We start from the raw sequence: 23776 nt of genomic DNA, 5'->3' as shown, positions 1-23776 counted from the left end.
TCATACAGAGGAGCCAATCTATTTATTTATTTATTTATTTTTAAGATTTTATTTATTTATTTGACACACAGAGAGAGATCACAAGCAAGTAGAGAAAGAGGGGGAAGCAGACTCCCGACCCAGCAGGGAGACCAATGTAGGACTTGATCCCAGGACCCTGAGATCATGACCCAAGCCAAAGGCAGAGGCTCAACCCACTGAGCCACCCATGTGCTCCAATTTATTGATTTTTAAAAATAGATCTTATTTATTTATTGTACACACACAGAGAGAGAGAGACAGCGAAAGAGGGAATACAAGCAGAGGGAATGGGAGAGGGAGAAGCAGGCTTCCTGCTGAGCAGGAGTCCAATGCAGAGCTGGATCCCAGGACCCTGGAATTATGACCAGATTGGAAGGCAGAGGTTTAAGGATTAAGCCACCCAGGCGCCCCAAGAGGAGCCACTTTAAAGACCACTTAATGCACAACCAAGGAACTGCACCCAAAGCGCCTCATCTGTTCCAGGACCTCACAAAATCCTGAACCTTGATATTGTAAAGGGATGAGGGCTTTTTGCAGGGGTTTGGGGAAGAGGTGAGTGTTCACTGCTTGTGGAAAGAGTATACAACATTTGTGGCCTGACGGTGAATTTTGGAAGTTTTAAAACATGGCCCCCAAAACTAACTCTTCTCCCATCAACTTTATTCTATGGCTGCTTCACTAATACTGTACAGAATAGTCTGTGTCAGTTTTTGGTCCCAGGCTTTCGGAAAAAATATTCAGTGTCACTTGCTAAAAATGACAGGACAGACTACTCAGGACCATTACAATAGGTATTAAGGATCATACCAACACAATTTTGTAATGGGGATTAGGCTCAACTCCAAATACAGCATGGCTAAGTGGAAATTTGGAGCCGAGGAGCAGGTGGGGGATGAGTAAACGCAAAGTTACTATGAAGAAATTACAAGGAGGTAAGGCGGGGTGGTTCCGGCAGAAGTACCCAACAGAATTTTTTTGAAGACCCGCCAGGGTGACCAGACATCACCTGGGGGGAGGACAGAGGCTAAGGAACCTGAGCAGTTAAGGAGGTAGAAGGCTCTTGCTAAAACTGAATTTTACAAGAAAGTGCACAGATGGGTCTGGAAGGTTTGAGATCTGACTAAAGTTTGGTCAAAGAATCTTTGTCATTAAGAAACCAGCAATCTCCACTTTCTGTCGTTTGAGACACTTGCTTTAGGAACCCAGCTCCCATGCTGAGAGAAGTCAAGACCACACGGAGGCCACTGTGTAGGCATTCCAGCAACCCCAACTGAGGTTCCAGGGGATAGCCGACATCAAGCAGTAAGACACGTGAGTGGGGAAGCCCTTGAGAGGACTCTAGCCCAGCCATGCCACTCCGCCCACAGAACAGACAGACCCTGAAGGAGAATCATCTAAGTCCAGTGAACCTCCAAAACCATGAGCGGTAACAGTAACACGATTGCTGGCTGTTACCGGGACTGAAAACCCAGTTTAACTCAGGCTCGCCATTATGCCCACCGCAATCTGCAATTGGGAGACAGCGGGAGCCCTTTTCAGAGGCGCTGATTGGCCTACACTCATGTCAATCCAGATTTTCTGCCCATTTGGCTTTTCAGTCCGCGCCCCCTCCACCCCCATTTGTAGTTTCGGCAAAACCCAGAGACTGCCCGGAAAGACCATAAGGGAGCAAAAGACCTCCAGGAGCGGCGTTTAGGGCGGCTTCCTCCGGTGCGGCCCAATGAACTCTTTCTTTCGGCAGCCAATTCCGTCCTCGAGACCGCCCAAGAGGAAGAACGTTTTGATTGGTTGTTTAGAACAGGGGCCCAGAGACTCACGGGAGCCTCGACCAAGCACTTGCCATTATTGTCCCGTTCGCCTGTCAATCATCCCGCCTTTCTGAATGGGCGGAAACTGGACGCCCTGCGGGCACCACCTCTTCCTGGGCTGGAGTGCGGGGAGGCGATGGGCCGCAGGGCCTGCGAATCGGCCGCGTGGGCGGGGCTGCGTTGCTCCGCCTGAACAGTTTCTCGGTCCCGAAGCGCCGGGAGTTCCCCGAAGCGCCCGGTCGTGCGGGGCGGTCCTGAGCGAGGATCGAAAGCGGGGGTGGGGGCGGGGCCGGGGCGGGGCCGGGAGGAGGCGGAAGCGGCGAGAGCGCTCAAGCCGCGGCCATATAGGAGCCAGCGTCCGGGCCGGCGGAGCGGCGGCGGCGGGGTTGGCCGGGGTGGCGGGGAGCTTGTACCTGGGCGGGTGGGCCGAGGGCTGGGGTCGAGACCGGGGATCGGGTGACGGGCGGGCTGAGCTCCTGCCCCCGCGCGGCGCCGGGGAGGATGCGGCCGGGGGCTCCGGGGCGGGGCGGGCGGCGGCGGCTGCAGCGCTAGCGGCGCAGGGGGTGGGCGGCGGCGGCATGAGGCGCGGGGCCGGCGCCCGCGGGAGGGAGGCGCTGCCGGCGGCCCGGCCGCTCCCGCTGCAGCTGCTCGCCGGGCTCGCCGTGCCCTGCTTGCGGGGCCCCGGACGCTCTCGTCCCGGCCGCCGCCCGGGCCGCCTGTGGTGACCATCCGCCGCGCCGCCCGAGGCTTCACCCGCGCCCTCCCTCAGGGCGCGCCCGCGGAGCTCCGGCCCCAACGCCTGCTCGCGGAGGCCGCGCCGGGTGGCGGCGAGGCCGGAAGATGGCCTGGGTGCTCAAGATGGACGAGGTGATCGAGTCCGGGCTGGTGCACGACTTCGACGCCAGCCTCTCGGGCATCGGGCAGGAGCTGGGCGCCGGCGCCTACAGCATGAGGTACCGGGCGCCCCGGGCCGGGCGGGCGGAAGCTGGGGTCTCCTTGGGGAAGGCCTGCACGACCCCGGGCCTCTGCCAGGCGCGGCTGCGCCCAGCGATGCCCGGGCCTCCCGGCCGCGGGGTCCGGGCCCTGCCGCGTGGCGGTCGGGTCCAGGGAGCCCCGCGGGCGTCTACCTACCCGGGTGGCGGGCGTGGGAGGGCGGCCCTGCAAGACGCAGCGGGAACTGCTTCTGAGAGCTGAATTTTTGCTGTAAAAGTGGCCGGCTGTTAGGATGGCTTGGGTTGGTGGGGGAAGGGGCTTCCTTTTCCTTGGAAGTGATTTACAAGTCCCTTGGAGCTTGAATAGTGTACGAAATGGTAGAACTTGTATTGGGAAAATACTCCAAGGTTTTGGTTATCAGTTTCTAGTCTGTTCTACATTGTAGTCTTTTCTGGTTGCAAATTTTAATCATTTGCTGTTACAATAGTAATTATAAATGAAAGGAGACTCGGGGGAAAAAAAACCCTAACTTAGTGATGGTTTTTGATTGTTTCAAAGAGAAATTTTTCATTTTGGTAACTACTCTCTCGGGCTTTTTTTTTTTGAAGAGGCTTTAAGATGCAGTGATTGCACAACAAACAATAATTTGTTTAGTCTCTGCTGCCTGTACCAGCAGCCATTCATTTTGTTTAATGTTGAAGGTTGAAACAGATCAGAGCTTAGTTTCTGGCCTTTATCCTGAAGAATGCTGTATTGGGTTTTTTATGTTTTTGTTTTTAACTTAGGTCAGTTTGCTGGCTCTTTATTTTTATTTTTAGCAGCTATGTTGAAATACAGTTTATGCAGTATAAGTTCACCTGATTAAAGTGTACAATTCATGGTTTGGCAGCTTTTTGTTAAGGCGAATTGAGATTTTCTGAATGTGTTCTTTAAAGTAATGCCTGCTGTCTTTGAAGTGCTGTCCAGTCCTCTAGTAGCTTTCGTACATCTCACTGCAGCTCTCAGCGAGGACAGAGAGCATAAATGTCCTGAAGAGAGACTTGGGGGTCAGAGCAGGCCTGAAATGGTGGGAGGGGGGTGCACCCTGAAGAAATTCAGCTTTTATATTTTAAAGGGCAAACTCTGGGTAATAAAGAACTCTCAGAAAGGAGGAGATGTTTCTTAGAGTGTGGAAGTGTGTGGAGGAAAGCCATTGGTCACCAGACTGTGACCCTGATTGGGTATGTGCTCCTCTCCCTGAACTTGGCACTTGCTGTCTGCAGTTGTGCAACTTGAGGGCTCTGGATGAGGTGGCTTATTTTCTAGAACAGCTGTCTCAGTTGAAGAAATTGATCTATTGAAAGTCACAGGGTCATCCCACACGGTACTAGAGACAGTGATTTCCTAGTTAAAACACAGACCTCAGGTGCCATGCTGCTCCTGGAGACCAGTTAAGGCACATGAAGGGAATTTAGTGTTTTCAGGTGAAAAGTTGCTTCTCGAGTCTCAGTTATGGCTAAATGTAAGTTTGTGGCCAAGAATTTTGCTTGTTAGGGTTATCTTGAGCTTTTACTTTTTTCCTAGAGTTTTATTTGTTTTAGTGACCCAGCCAGCTAATGAACTTTTGTGTATGTTTTAGTCTGTGAAAAGGAAAGAAAATCATGATTTTAACCTTTACCTGACCTTGTTCTTAAAATAATGTCTGACATCTTTATGATTATGGGTCTTATACAACACTTGGCCATGGGGAAACTTTCCATTAAATGTTTTTAGTTATTGCTTACATGGTGTGTCATTTAATCTAAAATTTCAGGTATTTTTGAAGGCAATTACCAGTTTTTAAGGAGCTTATTTAGGTTTGTTTTTTTGTTTTCGTATTTAATTGTATCCTCAAAACTGAGCAGCTGATGAGAGTTCTTGCTTGCTTCTTGCAAATTCAAGGGCCTTTATATGAAATTCAAACGTGGGTAGTTCCAAAATGGACTTGATACAGATTCAGTCTGAAGTAGGCTTTATGCTGTTGGAGGCCTTCTTTGATTGCACTTCCCACCTTGGACCAGGAGTCCTAAGAAGGCTGGATCTTAGGAGTGCCTGGTATCTCTCTTCTTCATGGGCAGGTAGTCTCTTCATATCGCATCAAATGGGAAGTAAGGCTTTTGATGCTTATCTTTCTCTTTGATTTCTTTTTTCTGAAGTTCAAGAATTAAACTCAAGGTGCTGAATTTGGAATTATTGGAAAATGACTTCTTAATGAAATGAAAGGCTGCCTACAAAGTAAATTTTTTTAAATTCCAAAGTGAAGTATGCTTACTATATATATTTGCTCTTTGGATGGTTTAAACCACCCTTTTTATTTTTATTTTTTAAAGATTTTATGTACTTGTCTGACAGAGAGCACAAGCAGGGGGAGCAGCAGGAGAGGGAGAAAGGCTCTCCACTGAGCATGGAGCCCAGTGTGGGTCTTGATTCTAGGACCTGGAGATCATGATCTCAGCCAAAGGCAGACCCTTAACTGATTGAACCTCTCAGGCCCTGTAAACCACCCATCTCTAAAGACTTTTTAAGAAATGGTTTCCTTGATTTGGGGCTAGAAAGATGGTTTCTCTCAGTAGTCTGACTTAAAAATCTGTTTGCGTTTGGGCACCTGGCTGGCTCCGTAGAACATTGGCTCTTGATCTCAGGGTTGTGAGTTCAAGCCCCCAGGTTAGGCATGGGGCTTACTTTAAAAAACAGCAACAACAACAACAAAAAAACTACTTGCATTAAACTGCAGGCTGATAGTATTAGGCTATGCTGTGACAAATTTTTGATACTGTCTTTTCTTCTTCCCCTCCTCTTTTTCTTCTTGGCTCTGTTTCATTTTCTCTATCACCACCCTTCTCCCTTCCTTCTGTGTGTACTGGTGTACCACATTTATATGTGAGGTATGAGCTACTGCAGATTCTGTTTGGAGTGAGGCAGGTCATAAATTTTTTTAGAATCTTAGTTATAATATCAAGATTCTAGAGATGGATGAAGAAACCTTAGAAACTTCTAAACCAATCCTTTTATTTTAAGTGAGTAATCTGAAGCCCACTGATGTTACAGTGTTGGGATCCAGGTGACCTGCTAGTGGTACTACCATTCCAAATGAAGGCTAAGCTTCCCTTCACTGAAGGAAGGCTGAAACCCATTGTACCTTGAAATCTGGGTCATTCATGTTTTCTGAACTAAGGGACAGATAACTAAATGACTTTAGGAAGTAGCTCATTAAGACTTTCTTAGGATGGTCTTTTGGGCCTCCTGGTAATTTTCTTCCCATCTTACTGTTTACATGAAATTTAAAATCTATAACAACTTAATTTTTAGGACTTAGGAAGTACTGTGATCTCTTTAGATTACACATAAAATATTAAATTATTACCTTACAGAAGACATTGGCCACATAGACTGGGGAGACCTCAGGTCGTGTGAAGCTCTTGACCCCGGTTGTCTAAAAGATGTCACTGGAGGTTCTTGATCTCATCAGGAGAAAGACTTGAAGGACAGACACTACACAGCAGTACAAGCAGGAAAGTTTATTAAAGCAAAAGTGTGCTCTCAAAATATGAATGCTGGTGGGCTCCAGGGAGTGTGGCATCTGTTAGGGTTTGGATTTCTATCCACGCCCAGCGTGGAGCCCAGCACAGGACTTGAACTCACAGCCCTAAGATCAATACCTGAGCTGAGATCAAGATTTGGATGCTGAACCAACTGAACCACCCAGGTGCTCCTGGGTTTCTCTCTTAACAGTTGTTAACAAGAGGGTGGAATATTCATCACTTGAGGAAGGAATTTCTTGGAAGCATAGCCTTTTCTTCTTTTTTGGCCAGGGGTTTCCTGTCATGATACTTGTGTTGGGGAGATTTTAGGTATGGTAATGTAGTGTAGTAATAAAGGAATAATGTGAACCTTGGCATACTTTGTCAGCCATCTTGGACCTGTCTGGTTTGATCCGGTTTTGTTTTGGAATGCTGCCAGGACAGGCCTCTGACTTCCTTATAGTTGGCAATGACTTCCTATATGCTGGCTTGCAGACATCCTATTAGAACCTAACTAACTGCCTACTCTAAAACCATTATAGTTATTTCCTGGGAAATGATAGGCTCACTTTTTCATTTTTGAGGAAATTTCTGTCACATAACCAGGTCTGAATAATCACAGTTTGTTAGTTTTTCCTTTAAGTTAAACTAACTTTAACTTCTGTGAGAGAAACTGCTCAGTCAGCCTCCAGATCAAAGATTATTAAGGTGGCATAAAAGCTTTCCTTGAGATAACCACTGCACTTTGGTGTGCAGCAGAAATATACCTACCCAAGAACCAATATATACTAAAATTAATCATTTTTATGCAGTGATACCACTGCCTTGATTTGGATAGTTTGGATCCACTTCCTCGATTGATGTTAAAGCCCCAGCAGGTTTCATCACCATTGGTTGAGTGCAAATGTCATCAACGTGAAAAGGGCAAATATTGTTTTAGTATTGTTCTGAAAATAGGTTTGACCTCCCAAATCCCTTGAAGGAGTCTGTTTCCTCAGGATACCACAAATCACACTTTTGAGAATCTCTGGTTTAATGTGTTCATATAGTTTGGATACTTAAAATGTTTTCTTCTAAATTAAAGTAAACCCATTATTAAAGCTTGAAGAAGTTAAGTAGCCTGCCACAGTGTCACTCCACAAATGGTGGAGCTAGGATTTGAAGCTCCAGAGCTGGTGTATGACGACTTCTTTCCATTGCACCGTTTGGCTGCCTACCAATTAATAGAGAGGTCCATCATAGAACATGATCTTTCTAGATGGGAGAAAAATCAGCCAGGAAGGCTATTATATTTTTTCTTTATCTTGTTGTAGCTTGCTTTTTTTCCCCCTCCAGGACCTTGCCGAACTTAATAGTTCTCCCCCCACCTTTTTAAAGATTTTATTTATTTATTTGGCAGAGAGCACAAGCAGGGCAAGTGGGAGAGGGAGAAGTAGGCTCCCTGCTGAGCAGGGAGCATGCGGGGCTTGTTCCCAGGACTCTGAGATCATGACCCAAGCTGAGGGCAGACTTTCCCCCTCCAGGACCTTGCCGAACTTAATAGTTCTCCCCCCACCTTTTTAAAGATTTTATTTATTTATTTGGGAGAGAGCACAAGCAGGGCAAGTGGGAGAGGGAGAAGTAGGCTCCTTGCTGAGCAGGGAGCATGCGGGGCTTGTTCCCAGGACTCTGAGATCATGACCCAAGCTGAGGGCAGACGTTTTAACTGACTGAGCCACCCAGGCTCCCATGAACTTAATAGTTCTAATAATTTGTAGGATCTCAGACTTTGTAGTTAGACAATATCTTTAAATAATGGTAGATTTGTTTCCTCCTATGTGATCTTTACATTTCATTTTCTTGCCTTGGTGTGTTGGTTAGGGCATCACGATAGTGTTATTTAGAACCACTAAAACTTGAGTTTTAAGTCCTAATGATTTTAGAGAATGTTCCCGAAGTTTCATAAACAGGTTATCTTTGTTCCTAAATGAGATTGGTCTTCAATTTTCTTGCACTCCTGGTATTTTTTTTTTTTTTTAAACATCGAGGCTGTTGGGTATGATAATAGCCATACCCATCACATCAGTTTCATGTGAGATGGATAGCTTGCTCTTTTTATGTGCCAGAAGTTTTATTTATGTATTTATGTATGTATGTATGTATGTATGTAGGCAGGCAGGCTCTATATCTATCATGGGGCTTGAAGTCACAACCCTGCAATCAAGAGTTTTGTGCTCTGTGAACTGAGCCAGCCAGGTGTCCCTAAACAGTTTTTTATGAGCTGAGACTTAATTGTTCAAGATTTTGTAAAGTTCACCTGGAATACAGCCTGGATTTGGTGATTTTAACTTTCTTGCACAGGTAGATATTTGACAGTACCTGTAATTTATTTGACATAGGAGTATTCAGAATTTGTGTATCTTGGCCAGTTGTGGTAATTTTAAATTTCACCAAAAATTGTCTGCTCTGAGTTTTCAGATTTTTTTTTTAAAAGATCTCTTCACTATTTGTGATGATGCCTTTTCTTTTACTTTATGTACTACTTGTGTCTTTTCCTTCTTTTGTGACGTATTTCAGAGGCTTGTATCTTCAGTGATTCTCAAAAAGCCAAATTTTGGCTTTACTTTACTTTTCTGTTGGATTTTCTATTTTACTTTTGTGGTCGTTTTCTTCCTTGTTTCTTGGTTGCTCTTGTTATTTTCCAACTTGGTTGGTTGGATGCTTTTTTCTTCTTTGGTTTTGGTGGTTGTTTTCTAACAGATGCATTTAAGGCTATATATTCAGCTAAGTATCTCACAGGATTCGAAGGCAACGCCTTTTTTTCATTCAGTTCTATTGTTTTCTTTTTAATTTTCTTTCTTTAGTTCTTCATATATCCTGGACCCTAGCCTTTGATCATGCATATATGTCATAAATACCTCACCTCTGTGACGTGCCTTTCAGTTCTCTTTTTGGTGGCTTTTGAATGTTCTTGATTTTGATATGGTCAGATTGACTAATCTTTTCACTTATAGTTGGTCTTTCCTTACTGTGAGGGTGTAAGAGATTCTTTCAGTCTTTTCTAAAGATTTATTACTTTAATTTTTTATTTTTATATATTTTTAAGATTTTATTTATTTTTTATTTATTTGACAGAGATCACAAGTAGGCAGAGAGAGAGGCAGGCAGAGAGGAAGGGAAGCAGGCTCCCTGCTGAGCAGAGAGCCCGATGTGACCTGAGCTGAAGGCAGAGGCTTTAACCCACTGAGCCACCCAGGTGCCCCGATTTATTACTTTATATATCACACCTAAGTTTACAGTCTGTCTAGAGTAATTTTTTTTTCTTTTGTTTTTGGTAAGGGTAAGGTATGAAGTAGGAGACCAATTGCACTTTTCCCTGTTAGAAAAGACTTTTTACTTGAGCCTCTTCACAATGACATTCTGTTTTAAATCAACTGTCCAGAAGTGTGGAGTTCTGTTTTCAGATTCTGTATTCTGTCCTTGTGTTCCTGGGGAATACTCAGCTATATCATGCTTTGTCATTATACTTCTGGATTCGATTTGTTAATTCTTAATTTGGGTCTTTGGCCTCTATATTTATGGCTGAAATGAACTTTTCATTTTCATTTTTAGTTTTGTTTGTAGCTAGTTTTGACTTCAAAGTTACATTAGACTCATAAAATGAGTTAGTGTATTTATTCTCTTTTTGTTCTGTTTGAAGACTTTCTGCGAGAACTGTCTTTGAAAGTTTGATAGAACTTGCCTATAAAATCATTCTAGGGCAGGAATTTTCTTTGGGGGAAAATTTTTAGCCACAATATCAGTCTCTGTAGGATTATTTTAAAAAGACTTTTGTGTCTTGAAGAAAGTTTTTGTAAGCTTTTATTTTTGTAAGTAATCTCTACACCCAACACAGGGCTTGAATATACAACCCCAAGATCAAGAGTCACATCCTCGGGCACCAGGGTGGCTCAGTGGGTTAAGCCTATGCCTTCAGCTCAGGTCATGATCTCAGGGTCCTGGGATCAAGCCCGGCATTGGACTCTCTGCTCAGCTGGGAGCCTGCTTCCCCCCTCTCTCTGCCTGCTTCTCTGCCTACTTGTGATCTCTCTGTCAAAATAATAAAAAATCTTAAAAAAAAAAGTCACATCCTCCATTGACTGAGCCAAGCCTTGGTGCCCCTGTGTCTTAAAGAAAGTTTTGATAAATTATCTTTCTAGGAAATTGTTCATCTTATCCATAGTTTCAAATGTGTTGGCATAAAGTTGGTAGTGATATTCTCATCTTTTCAGGTTTTTTTTTTTTTTTAAGATTTTATTTATTTGAGAGAGAGGAATATGAGTAGGGGGTGGAGGGAGAGGAAGAAGTAGACTCACTGCTGAGCAAGGGAGCCCCTTGTGGGGCTTGATCTTAGGACTCTGAGATCATGACCTGAGCTGAAAGCAGATGCTTAACCAACTGAACCACTCACATACCCCTCATTTTTAGTTTTTATTGGTGATAGCTCCTTTTTTATTCATACTTATTTGTGCTTTATCTTTTTGAGTTGTCTCTCCTAGACAGATACATACACATATAAATTTTGTAGGGCATATTGGACCAGACCCCAGACCTTTTGTGCCCTTTGTATTTATTTGTTAAAACTACAAGAAACTCCAGAATTTTAGGATACTGCTTTTCTCCTGCGTTTTGGTCAGCACTGTGGTGCTGCACACCCTCAGTTCTTTTTTTTTTTTAATTTATTTGAGAGAGTGAGCGCACATGTGCATGCATCTGCGAGCACGAGAGGGAGAAGCAGACTCCCCTCAGAGGAAGGAGCCCGATGCAGGGCTCATACCCATGCTCCTGGGATCATGACTTGAGCCAAAAGCGGACACTCAACTTACTGAGCCACCCAGCCGCCCCACACCTCCTTAGTTCTTAGCCATCTCCCCTTTCTTGCCAGTTCCTAACGTCCTTCCACCTTGCCTTCTGGAACCTTCAATCTGCCATCACATGGATTGAATTGTGTCCCCCAAGAGGATATATTGGAAGTCCTAACCCTCAGGACCTCAGAATGTGACTTTATTTGAATAAGATTTTTATAGAGGTAAATCAACTAAAAATGATATAATGAGGACAGGCACTGGTGTCTTTATAAAGAGAGGACCTTTGGGCACAGAGGGAAGATTAAATGAAGACCTACAAGGGGAAGCTGGCCATGTAATGGAGGGATGCATCCACAAGCCGGGAAGTGCAGGACTTCACCAAACACCAGAAGCTGGGGGAGAGGCCTGGACCAACTCTGCCAGGAAACTTATTTCAGACTTCTAGCCTCTCTAGCCGAGAGACGTACATTTCTGTTAGTTTGAGCCACCCAGTTTTTGGTATGTTGTTACGGTAGCCTGAGGAGACACAGGCAGTTTTGTCTCATAATGATATCTTCATCTTCCTGTTCCTCTGGAAAGCAGGCAGTCCTCCCAGTCTATATTTTTCCTCTGAAGCCCTTGCAAGTGGTGGTGGTTTATTTCCATAGGCCTCCTGCTGCCCCAGAACATGAAGGAAGTACTTCTCACTGTTACTTTTAAGCTATGCTCCCTTTCTCCTTCCTTGTAAGACCCCCAACTTTGAATTTTGTGTTACCAAATTTCAACCAATCAGTCACTCAGTTATTGCAGTCATCTTTTTTTTTTTCAGTGTTCCAAAATTCATTGTTTATGCACCACACCCAGTACTTCATGCAATACGTGCCCTCCTCAATACCTACTACCAGCCTCACCCAACCCCCCACACCCCCTCCCCTCCGAAACCCTCAGTTTGTTTCTGAGTCCATATCGCAGTCATCTTAGTGATTTCTGGGTCAGTCCTCATTTTTAAAATTTTAGGTCCTCGTTCACTGTCATTATCTGACGCTACTTAAATTCTCGGTGATTTCAGAAGATATCCAAATGGACCTTCCAGTAGCCTAGCATTTCTGTTCCATGTATCTCTCTTACAGTGGGATATCTTCAGCTTCTCAGTCCTATGATCATATGTTAGACCTTGATATTTCCAATCACATATAATACCAAAATCAGAGTTCAGTGTTAACTACTACCTTTCTACCCTTTCAGCTCACTCCCTCAGTACCTTCCTCTTGCTGTAATTTGGCCCACCTACAATTCTTGATTCGACTCTAGTCACCCTTTTTCTTTCCCTTTTTTTTTTTTTGCAGTTTATTTATTTTAGGAGTGCCTGGGTGGCTTAGCCATTAAGCATCTGCCTTCCGCTCAATTCATGATCCCAGGGTCCTGAGATTGAGCCCCACATTGGGCTCCCTCTGGTGGGAATCCTGCTTCTCCCTCTCCTACTCCCTTTGCTTGTATTCCTCTCTTGCTGACTCTCTCTGTAAAATAAATAAATAAAATCTTAAAAAAAAAAAAAAAAAAGAAAGATATGTTTACTTTAGAGAGAGCTCATGAGCCAGGGACAGGCAGAGGGAGAGTAAGAGAAGCAGACTCCCCACTGAGTCCGCCTCCAACTCACAATCCTGAGATCGTGACCTGAGTCAAAAGCTGGACTGAGCCACCTAGGTGCTTCACATCCTCTTGAACACCTTTTTTTCCCTTCAGCCAGTTTTAATTTTCATGGACAGTCGTTGTATTTCGTTGCATATAGTTTTGTCTCTCTTGCCCTGTCTTGCTTTATTTCCTTCCCATCTTTTTTATTTTAGCAGAACTGTAACCCTGATTAAATGTGATTTTTCACTTCCTTTTAGTCACCTAAGCAGTTGAATGTGGTTGAAAAGTACTGAGTGGTCTCACTTGAAGTTCACAGCCTTAGTGTTCCAGTGCATCCTTTTGCCACTGCGTTGTTCCCATAGTGGCCTTGTCCACTGCTCCCCATCCCAGCACTTGATGACTCCAGGACTCCTTGGACCCTCCCACCTCCCACCACATCCTCCCCATTCCCGCTTTCCACTGATTGAGTCCTTTACTTTGTACTTCCTTCTAAGCTTAGATGTTTTTCTTGATGTATTCAGGTGTGGTTTTCTTTCTTTTTTTTTTTTTTTTTAAGATTTTATTTATTTATTTGACAGAGAACACAAGTAGGCAGAGAGGCAGGCAGAGAGAGAGAGTGAAGCAGGCTCTGCACTGAGCAGAGAGCCCGATGCGGGGCTCAATCCCAGGACCCTGGGATCATGACCTGAGCCGAAGGCAGAGGCTTTAACCCACTGAGCCACCCAGGCTCCCCGTTTTTTTTTTTTGTTTTTTTTTAAGATTTTATTTATTTATTTGACAGACAGAGAACACAAGTAGGCAGAGAGGCAGGCAGAGAGAGAGAGAAGCAGGTTCTGCACTGAGCAGAGAGCCCGGGTGTGGTTTTCTTTTATTTGTCCTGCTTTGGTTATTTGGGCTTCTCCAGTTCGTGAATTGGTATATTTCATTAGTTCTGGAACTTGCTCAGCCTTTAATTCAAATACTTCCTCCACAATATTTTTCCCTCTTCTAGAACTTCAATGTAAAATCTCACTATATCCTTTCTTTCTCTTTTGCATTTTCCCTCATTTCACTCTGCTGCCTTCTGAATAACTTATTTTTGCCTATATTCCGGTCTACTTATTCACTCTACTCTACATTTCTGTCTGAACTACTTTTTTTTTTTTTTTAAAGATTTTATTTATTTATTTGACAGGCAGAGATCACAAGTAGGCAGAGAGGCAGGCAGAGAGAGAGGAAGAAGCAGGCTCCCTGCTGAGCAGAGAGCCCGATGATGCGGGGCTCGATCCCAGGACCCTGGGATCATGACCTGAGCCGAAGGCAGCGGCTTTAACCCACTTTTAATTTTAGCAATTTTGTTTTCCAGTTCTAGAAGTTCTATTTGGGGAATGCCTGGGTGTCTCTATCAATTAAGCATCTGCCCTTGACTCAGGTCATGATTCTGGGGTCCTGGGATTGAGCCCCGTATCCAGCTCCCTGCACAGCATAGAGCCTGCTTCTCCTCCTCCTGCTGTTCCCCTTGCTTGCGCTCATTCTTTGTCTCTCGGTCAAATAAATAAATAAATGGAATCTTAAAAAAAAAAATTAAAAGATATTTGTTCCTTTTCAGTTTTGCCTACCCTTAAAATTTCCTTTTCCTTGCAATCTTTTTGGGCTTGTCTTTTATTTCTTTAAACAGAATAAGCATAATTTTATAGTATGAGTCCATTAATTCTAGCATCTGAATTCTTTGAGGGTATCAGTCTGTGTCCAGTTAGGAAAATAGAAACCATTTAGATGTTTAAAGCAGAGAAAGATGTAGTGAAGTATTAGTTTGCAAAGGTGCTAGAAGGGTTGGGTGCGTTGGGGGAGGACTTGTTACCTAGTTGCTCCTGGGCTAGCTGCTGAAGGCATGACTGCCCAGAAACTTCCTGTAGCACAGCCTGTGCAGTTTCCTGCCTCTCTGTCTTTTCCCACTACCTTTTAATTTCCCACCAATGCTTCCCTTGTACAACTTAACAAGACTCCAGCTGGCAAGAAGTCTTATATATGTAGTTTCAGACCTGGAACCCTCTGCAGCAGAGGCAGAAGAGAGCTGAATACCAACAGACAGATCTGGAACTGGGTGTAGGCCATCTGTTGTTTTTGCTATTGGTTCTTGCTCCCAGAGTCTTGTTTGTCTTTGTGTGCCTAGTTATTTTTGGGTACTGGCATTTCAGAATTACTTGTAATAATTTGAAACCTTGAGAAACTTTTCATTTGGTTGTCAGATCCCTGGGAGCTCTACCTGTTGGGGATATGGGATTATAAAAACAACTGAATACTAGAACTTTCTTCAGGTTCACCCTAGTAGAAATGATGATCTTAAATTACCTAGGCACTTGGTTTTTTCCTTTTAGTAATAATTGGTTATTAATGTTGCAGTTGGTTCATTGGTTCAGGAGGTACTGGAGACCCTTCTTTGTGCTTAAATGCTGGGGTGAATCAGTGAAGTGAAACAAATTTGAGGAGATGGTTATGTATTTATGGGTGATAGAGACTTAAGTCCTTTGTACTGTGGGAATGTGATGAGCTTTTTGTGGATAGATAGAGCAGGACAGGGGAAGTTGGGAACATGGATGCAAGGACTGCAGCTGTCTGGCTGTCACTGTGAAGGTGACATTTAAAGGGAGTACACTAGAGGGACATCAGCAGAAGAGTAGAGCCAAACCCAAAGCCAGTGACAGGGTGGGAAAAAGGCAGGGTGGGAGGCTGGTGTGGGGGGCAGGGAAGTGAGGGCAAGTGAAGGAGGGAAGAACAAAGTGAGTGGGGTCTTGAAGGGACCCTAGTTGAAAGACTGTAGCTGAGGGAGAGAGTTCAAAGGAATGAAATGATCTGGCTTATGTTTGACGAGGAACACTGACTGCTGTGTTGATAGGAATGCATTTTCTAATGAAGTTAAAAATTAATTGGGATTTCAAAGGAAAATGATCTTTTTTTTTTTTTTAAGATTTTATTTTCAAGTAATCTCTATTCCCCACCCAACTTGGGGCTCAAACTTACAACCTAGAGATCAAGAGTTGCATGCCCTACTGACTGAGCCAGCCAGGCGCCTCTTTTTCTTGTCCTTTAAATACTTACATATATAGGACATAAGAATGTATATATTTTTTTCATCTACTGTAGAACCATTTTGACTGTTATAGTTGTTTTTCATGAAGAGAGTTGTTCTCAAGTCTTAAAGTACCTCTTTTAAGTCACCTGAAAAGTTTCTATATCTGCCACAAGGTTTTATATCTGTGCCACTTAGGTGACCTCTAGGTTGTGCTGAGAAGAGCCATAGAGGAGGATTGGCGACCATCGCTGTGTGTTTCTGTTATACTTGTATACTTAGAAGCATTTTGACGGTTTCCAGGGATAAAGAGGAGGACTAGTGGGTAATAAGTCTCTGAATAATCAGTCTGGTGCTTTAATAGAGTATATGCAGGGAGGGGGGAATGCAATGCAGGTTTTTTCTCCCATCTTATTTATTTCAACATTTTGTTTTAAGTTGAATTTAATTAAAATGGACTAGCCAGATATCTTACTTAATGGCCTGTAGAGATAAAAAAAGGAAAGCAAGCAATTCAGACAAACCCTTGCTATTGGTGTTGATGTAGTAGTTCTTCATTTGGTTATATTTTTTAAAAGATTTATTTATTTTAGAGCAAGGGGGAAAGCATAGGGCAGGGGGAGGGGTGGAGGGAAAGAGAATCTAGAGCAGACTCCTTGCTGAGCAGGGCTCGATCTCAACAACCCTGAGATCATGATCTGAGCTGAAATCAAGGTCCATACCTTAGCTAGCTGAGTCATCCAAGCACCCCTCATTTGGAGATTTTATTATTTTACTTTTTGTTGAAGAACGAACATGGAAACATTATCAAGATACAGAGGTACAAGTCAGTGATTTATCTCAAAAACAAATACCTATAACTCATACATTAATGATGGGAATGTAAAAATGGTGCAGCTGCTTTGGAAAGCGTTAGGCATTTCCTCAAAAAGTTAAACAGTAACCATATAACCTAGCAGTTCTACTCCTGGGTTTATATCCAGGGGAATTAAACATATGTCTACATGAAAAACATGCAGCTATTCATAGCAGCATTATTCATAATAGCTAAAAAATGGAAACAACCCAGATGTCCCAGAATGGATAAACACAGTGTGGTCTATCCATACATAAGGGAATATCATTCACCCCCAAAAAGGAACGATAAAGTACTGTATATGCTACAACAGGGGTGGACCTTGAAAACACATTAAGTAAAAGAAGACCATATGATTCTATTTGTATTAAATGTTTAGAATAGGCAAATGCATAGAGACAAAATAGATCACTGTCAAGACCAGGGGTAGGGTTGGGGGATAGGGCTGGGGAATGACTGCTAATGGGTGTGAGATTTTTTTTTGAGGTGATGAAAATGTTCTGGAATTAGATAGCTGTAGTAATGCACAACTCTATTAATTTACCAGAACCCGTCAAATTACACACTTTAAAAGGGTGAATTTTTATGGAATATAAGTTATATTCGCAGCTCTTTTTACAGCAAAACAAAATAAACACATCCATGTGTGTTTGGGTTAACAGAGAATATAGAGAGTGCCCCAGAAGCTCCCCCCAACCCTCCTCCCTTCCAATCAATGCCACAAATTATTCTTGGGGGAAAAAATAGCAGCTGTTTCTACTGCTGCTGTTCCCTCGCAGAAGAAGCCATTGTTTCAGACTAAGCATGAAGCTTTATGCTCTCAGTGTTTGCTAGGCCTTGCAGGGTACTTTTTGTAAAGTACCATTTTAATCAAATGCTTCTTTGTGATTTTATAGTACCAATGTGACCTACCTTTCAAAACAGGTAGCTATGTACTCTTGACTTGCTGTCTTTTTAAGACTCTTTTTTTAGATTTATTTATTTCGGAGACAGAGAGGGCGTGCGAACATGAGGGGGGGAGGGTCAGAGGAAGAAGCAGACTCCCTACTTAGTAGGGGCTCAATCCCATGACCCTGGAATCACGACCTGAGCCAAAGGCAGACGCCTAACCGACTGAGCCACCCAGGGGTCCTACTTGCTCTTGTTTTAATAGAAATAATATGGAGTTTAAAGTTTTTGAAGAATTTTTTGAAGTAGCATGTATATTATTAGATCTCTTGATCAGTAAGTAGCATGGACTTTATTAACTATTAAATACTTTTTATTTTATCTGCCTCATCGTAACTGCTCCCCCCTTCTCCCCACACCCACACTAGAGATATAGGTTATTAAACTCTCTTTTGGGGAGCCAGATTAACATGAATAGTTCTTTTATTCTGTGTGACATTTTGGAGTTTAAATTTTTTTTAAACTCTATTTATTTATTTGACAGATCACAAGTAGGCAAGAGAGAGAGAGCAGGAAGCAGGATCCCCGCCGAGCAAGAGAGCCTGATGCACGGCTTGATCCCAGGATCCTGAGATCATGACCTGAGCTGAAGGCAGAGGCTTAACCCACTGAGCCACCCAGGCACCCCTTAAATGTTATTTTTATTTATTTTTTTAATAAAGGTTATATATAATTTTTAAATAATTGCTACACCCACCATGGAGCTTGAACTCACAACCCTGAGATCAAGAGTTGCACACTCCACGGACTGAGCAGGCACTCCTGAGCTTAAATTTTAAAAGAAACTGCCCTTCCATGTTTTTATATGCTTTTAAATATTTTAAACTCAAGACCACTGTTGGTTCTCTTGCCTTTCAGCGATGTCTTGGCGTTGCCCATTTTTAAACAAGAAGATTCCAGCCTTCCACTGGACGGTGAGACTAAACACCCACCCTTTCAGTATGTGATGTGCGCTGCCACCTCGCCTGCAGTAAAACTGCACGACGAGACTCTCACGTACTTGAACCAAGGTGAGTATGGCTGCATCGTGCTCTGAACGAAGGACGGACACACAGCTTGAGTGTGGCTTTACAGATGAATTTACAAGTAGTAATTTAAAATTAGATGATTTTTCTTAAATTTGACAACTTTAGTTAACAAAAACCATAGGCATTTACTGTTAGCCAGCAGAGTTGTAGTTCATGGAACCTGATATGCACAAAGAGGGCCCTTGCAATAAGATTTTTTACAGGGTTTTTCAGGCGAAATCCAAAGGAGAAGCAAGTAGGAAAGGATGTCAGTTATTTTTAGGAATGCTGGTTTCAATATGGAACTTGAGAGTGAATCAAGGAACCTGGGTCTCAGGCCTAAAGCAGGTTTGTGCTGAAAATAGACAAGCTGCACCAAGATGGAGTCTGTCCGGGGCGCCTGGGTGGCTCAGTGGGTTAAGCCTCTGCCTTCGGCTCAGGTCATGATCTCAGGGTCCTGGGATCGAGTCCCGCATCGGGCGCTCTGCTCAGCAGGGAGCCTGCTTCCTCCTCTCTCTCTCTCTGCCTGCCTCTCTGCCTACTTGTGATCTCTGTCAAATAAATAAATAAAATCTTAAAAAAAATAAATAAAATAAGCCATGTCCGATTTTGTCTACTCATATTTTGTTCACACTTTATGAGAATATGAAGTTTTGCTGATAGGAAAGTGAGAGCTGGCAGAATGGAAAATGGAGATGTGGGGGTAGAATTTACTCTTGGAAATTATAAGGTATTTTTTTGAGGTTCTCTCAGCAGTTTGGGCATAGGCCAGTGTGACTAACCAAATTAAACAAAAGTACTTTGTTACATAGCTATGAATTTGTTGGATACATTGAAAGCATGTTGCACCCTTATTTTTAAACAAAATCAGAACTTTTATTCTTATAAAAATAGTACATCCTCTCACTGTTGAAAGATTAGGAAATATGTCAAGACATAAAGCTGGAAATTAACTGCTCTCACCAAGATAAAGTAGTTTATCTAATAGGTATATTTTCTTATTTGTACATCTACTTTATTTCAATAAAATTGGAGTTAATATCTGTTCACTTAAGAACATATTATAATTATTTTTCTGTCATTAAATAGAATCTTTAATTCTTTGAATGTTTGGACAGAGCTCTGGGTTTTGGACTGCTATGATTAGCATTCTGAAATGTGGAAGAATAACTTTAGCTTTTCATTTGATATATAAATGCAGAATCTATGAAGTTTTACCCCAGGTTATTCTACCATAGCACTTGTACAATACCCTAACTCTGTTGTTAACATTGTTTGAGTAGTCATTCTGTTGTTTGAGACTTACATGTCTTTTTTTTTTTTTTTTTTTTTAAAGAGCATGAGGGGAAGAAGTGGACTTCCCTCTGAGCAGGAAGCCCAATGTAGGACTCAAACCCAGGACCCTGGGATCATGACCTGAGCTAAAGGCAGACGTTTAACCATCTGAGCCACTTAGGCATCCTTTAAGTATCCTATTTGAAAGGCCCTTCATTGAGCTTTTCCCTTTCTATCTGCCCTTCACTCCACTCGAGTCTGCTTCTCTCTCTGCTCTTTATCCCACTTGTGCTCTCTCTCAAAGAAAATCTTAACAACAAAAAAAGAAACTACTTTAAGTTTATATGGCAAGATTTATTTTAGATGTAAAAATAATCCTTTAAGTTTATATAGCAAGATTTATTTTAGATGTAAAAATAATCAGAAGAAACCATATGGGGGCACAGTTATACACTCTAGCTTTATTTCTAATGACTAGGAAATAACCTGTATTTCTCTTACTTGGAGAATATTTGAGTAAGAACTGTTATGTGCATATCATGGGATGAATGAGTGTACTTGCGTGCACACACACACACCCTTGTTTAAGGGAATGTGTTGGATGTGTCTGTCTGTTGGCCTGGGGAAGTATCCCTAATTTATCACTGTTATTACTAAATGGAAAAAGATCTCTCATGTTGTTAAAAATTGCAATTCCCCATCTGTAGTAATGATATATTAGATTGACATTCTCTGAGTGCTTACTATTTATTAAGCATTGTACTAAGTACTATACATATGTTTTTTAATTCCCACAGTAACTCTAGTAGGAAAAGTTTTATTAATCCATTTTAGGCGTACTTGGCTGGCTCAGTTGTTAGAACATGTGACTTTTTTTTTTTTTTTTAAATCTTTTTCAGAGAGAAGGAGTACATGGTGAGGGGAGAGGGAGAGAAAAAATCCTAAGCAGGCTCCACACCCAGCACAGAGCTCTATGTGGGGCTTGATCTCATCTCCCAGAGATCATGACCTGAGCCAAAATCAAGAGTTGGATGCTTAAAACAGAGCCACGCAGGCACCCCTGAGGTCCAGTATGTGACTCTTGATCTCAGGGTCATGAGTTCAAGCTTACTTTAAAAAGATCCACTTTCAGATTTAAAAACCAAGCTGAGAGCAGTTGATTAATTTGTTCAGTGTGAATTTGATCAAGCTTAGATTTGAAAAACAACTCTTAAGTATATAAATCAGTCAATTTTTACATGTATTATTCCCTTGAAACTACTGTCTCTGTCTAGTATTTCCAGCACCTTAGCAGGCTCTGTTGTATGCCCCTCCCAGATGATACTCCAGCTTGACTAACTAGTGTAAGTGCAGGCGATTTTCTTGCACTTGACTCTGCTCACTGCAGTATTTTTTTTTTTTTCTTAAGATTTTATTTATTGATTTCACAGAGAGGGAGCATGAGCGGCAGGGAGGGGCAAAGGGAGAGAGACAAACGGACTCCCCACCAAGCTGGGAGCCAGACACAGGACCCAACCTCAGGGCCCCAGGACCATGACCTGAGCTAAAGGCAGATGCTCAGCCAGTTGAGCCGCCTAGGCATCCCTGCTCACTGCAGTATTAATAATGTATCTTCTCTTGGCTGTAGAATTTATCTTTTAATTTCTTTGTCTTTTAAGAAAAAAGTGGAAAAGTGAACTGTATATGTGCCTGGGTAGCTCAGACAGTTAAATGACTGCCTTCAGCTCAGGTCATGATCCCAGGGTTCTGGGATTGAATCCCACATTGGGCTCCCTGCTCAGCACGGAGTCTGCTTCTCCCTCTGCCCCTCCCCCCTGCTTGTGTTCTTTCTCTTGTGTGCTCTCTCTCTCTCTGTCTCAAATAAATCTTTAAGAAAAACATGAATAATGGGGTGCCTGGGTGGTTCAGTTGGTTAAGCGTCCAACTCGTGATTCTGGCTCAGGTCATGGTCTCAGGATTGTGAGATCTGGCCCCGCGTTGGGCTCCCCACTCAGGGAGGAGTCTGTTTCTCTCTTGTTCTCCCTCTGCTCCTTCCCTTGCTTGAGCACATGCGTGCACTTGCTTTCTCTCTCTCTCTAAAATAACTAAAATTGTTACTTAAAAATTGCCATTTGGGGGAGGCCTGTGTGGCTCAGTCAGTTAAATGTCTGCCTTTGGCTCAGGTCGTGATCCCAGGGTCTGGGATCAAGTCCTGCATCAGGCTCTCTGCTCAGGAGGGAGATTTTTTAATTTAATTTAAAGATTTTTAAATCTTTTTAAAAAAAGAAATTAAAAATGCCATTTGAATAACTATTAAAAACATTAAAGTATTCATAAAGGAATTATTTCATATACCTTTTAAAAGAATTGTAAAAACTTAAATACGATACATGAGTGTCAGGTATACATATTACAGTGTGTATAGTTCTTTCACAGACTTGTCTCCTAGCATTTATCACTTGGACAAAAGGTTCTGGATGCATGATTTTTCATGGTTCCCCTGAGATTGTTTTCAATTTTTTATATATGTGTATGTTTCTAAGGAGAGGATCCATAGTTCTTTCCAGAGACAGCAAGGTTTGGCTTGGGGAGAGGTGTGGCTGAGTGTCCTTCACCCCATCTCTTTAAAGCTGCAGAAGCAAACAGAGGTCCAGGCTCAGCAAAGTACCTTCAGGTGATAGGACTCCCTTTTCAAAGGAAATATTCTCAGTAGTGCATGTGCAGTTTTGACTTTTTCTTTTTCTTTTTTTTTTTTAAATAGAAACCTTTCCTGAAAAATTAGTGTAAAGAGAATTTGGGTTAGGTATGGACAATAGTAATGAGACTTGATTAATTTTTTTTTAGATTTTATTCATTTATTTGACAGAGAGACAGAAATCACAAGCAGACAGAGAGGCAGGCGGGGGCGAGGAACAGGCTCCCTGCCGAGCAGAGAGCCCAAGGCGATCCCAGGATCCTGAGATCACGACCCAAGCTTGAAGGCAGAGGCTTACCCCACTGAGCCACCCCGGCGCCCCGAGACTTGATTGATTTTATCTGGAATCCAGTAAAACCCCATGTATATTTTTTTCAGCTGGAGTGACATTGTCCCAGCTAGGCTATCATTGAAAATAGAAGGAGAGATTAAAAGCTTCCAGGACAAACAAAAACTGGAGTGACATTGTCATGGAAAGTTCTTGTGAAGTCTTCCTGGCTGACACCATTTTAGTATTGATCATTTGACATAATTTACTGCCTGTGTTTTTAGGAATCAGATTGTCACTCATTTTTAAGGCTTATGAATCATTTTTATCTTTGTTTTAAAGATTTCATTTGTGTATTTGACAGAGAGAAACAGTGAGAGAGGGAACACAAGCAGAGGAATGGGAGAGGGAGAAATAGGCTTTTCACTGAGCAGAGAGCCCAATGCGGGCTCCATCCCAGGACTCTGGGATCATGACATGAGCTGAAGGCAGACGCCTAACGACTGAGCCACCCAGGCTCCCCTCATGAATCCATTTTCTTGAATTCAGATGAATTCTTCAGTTCCACCAAGGAAAATGACTTAACATGGCAATGTTGCCTTTTTTTTTAATATCAAAAAAGGACATACAAATTCTGTAAGAAGGTATTAGCCAGCACAAGTTTATTCTTTTTTAACACACATGTGAGTTTAGCTGCATTCATTCTAGTATACGGGAGGAAAATTGGAAATAATGGATGATTAATGAAAGCACAGTTATCTCCATTTTATGATTATATGAAAACTTCAGAAGGAGTAATTACTCCTACAGTTACCTAGTTGGATTATTGACCATGCCATGCTTTTTACAGTTAAAGATTTAAGAGTATTCTGATTACAAATCTAGTTTTCTTAACTACCCAAGTAATTATTGGAATAGTTACTAGAAAAGTTCCAGTGTTTTCTAAGTTTTTAGTTGTCAC

At 42.5% G+C, this 23776-nt stretch overlaps 1 protein-coding gene across 2 annotated transcripts in view; it reads left to right on the top strand.

Moving 5' to 3' along the window:
• The first annotated feature begins 2464 nt into the window (after positions 1-2464).
• The window catches only part of UBP1 (upstream binding protein 1), a 57345-nt gene continuing 36033 nt past the window's right edge, over positions 2465-23776 (top strand). Inside the window, exons 1-2 of one of the 2 annotated variants that reach the window (XM_044252767.1) lie at positions 2465-2782; positions 18450-18601. In XM_044252767.1, coding sequence (XP_044108702.1) covers positions 2670-2782; positions 18450-18601 — 265 coding nt within the window. In that variant the 5' untranslated portion in view covers positions 2465-2669. The remainder of the gene's footprint in view (positions 2783-18449; positions 18602-23776) is intronic. The other variant, XM_044252768.1, reaches the window with a different exon arrangement.

Source organism: Neovison vison, chromosome 6 (assembly GCF_020171115.1).
Source record: "Neovison vison isolate M4711 chromosome 6, ASM_NN_V1, whole genome shotgun sequence".
NCBI classification, from domain to species: Eukaryota; Metazoa; Chordata; class Mammalia; order Carnivora; family Mustelidae; genus Neogale; species Neogale vison.
The sequence above is the reverse complement of the archived record's forward strand: the minus strand, read 5'-3'. Positions and strand labels throughout refer to the sequence as shown.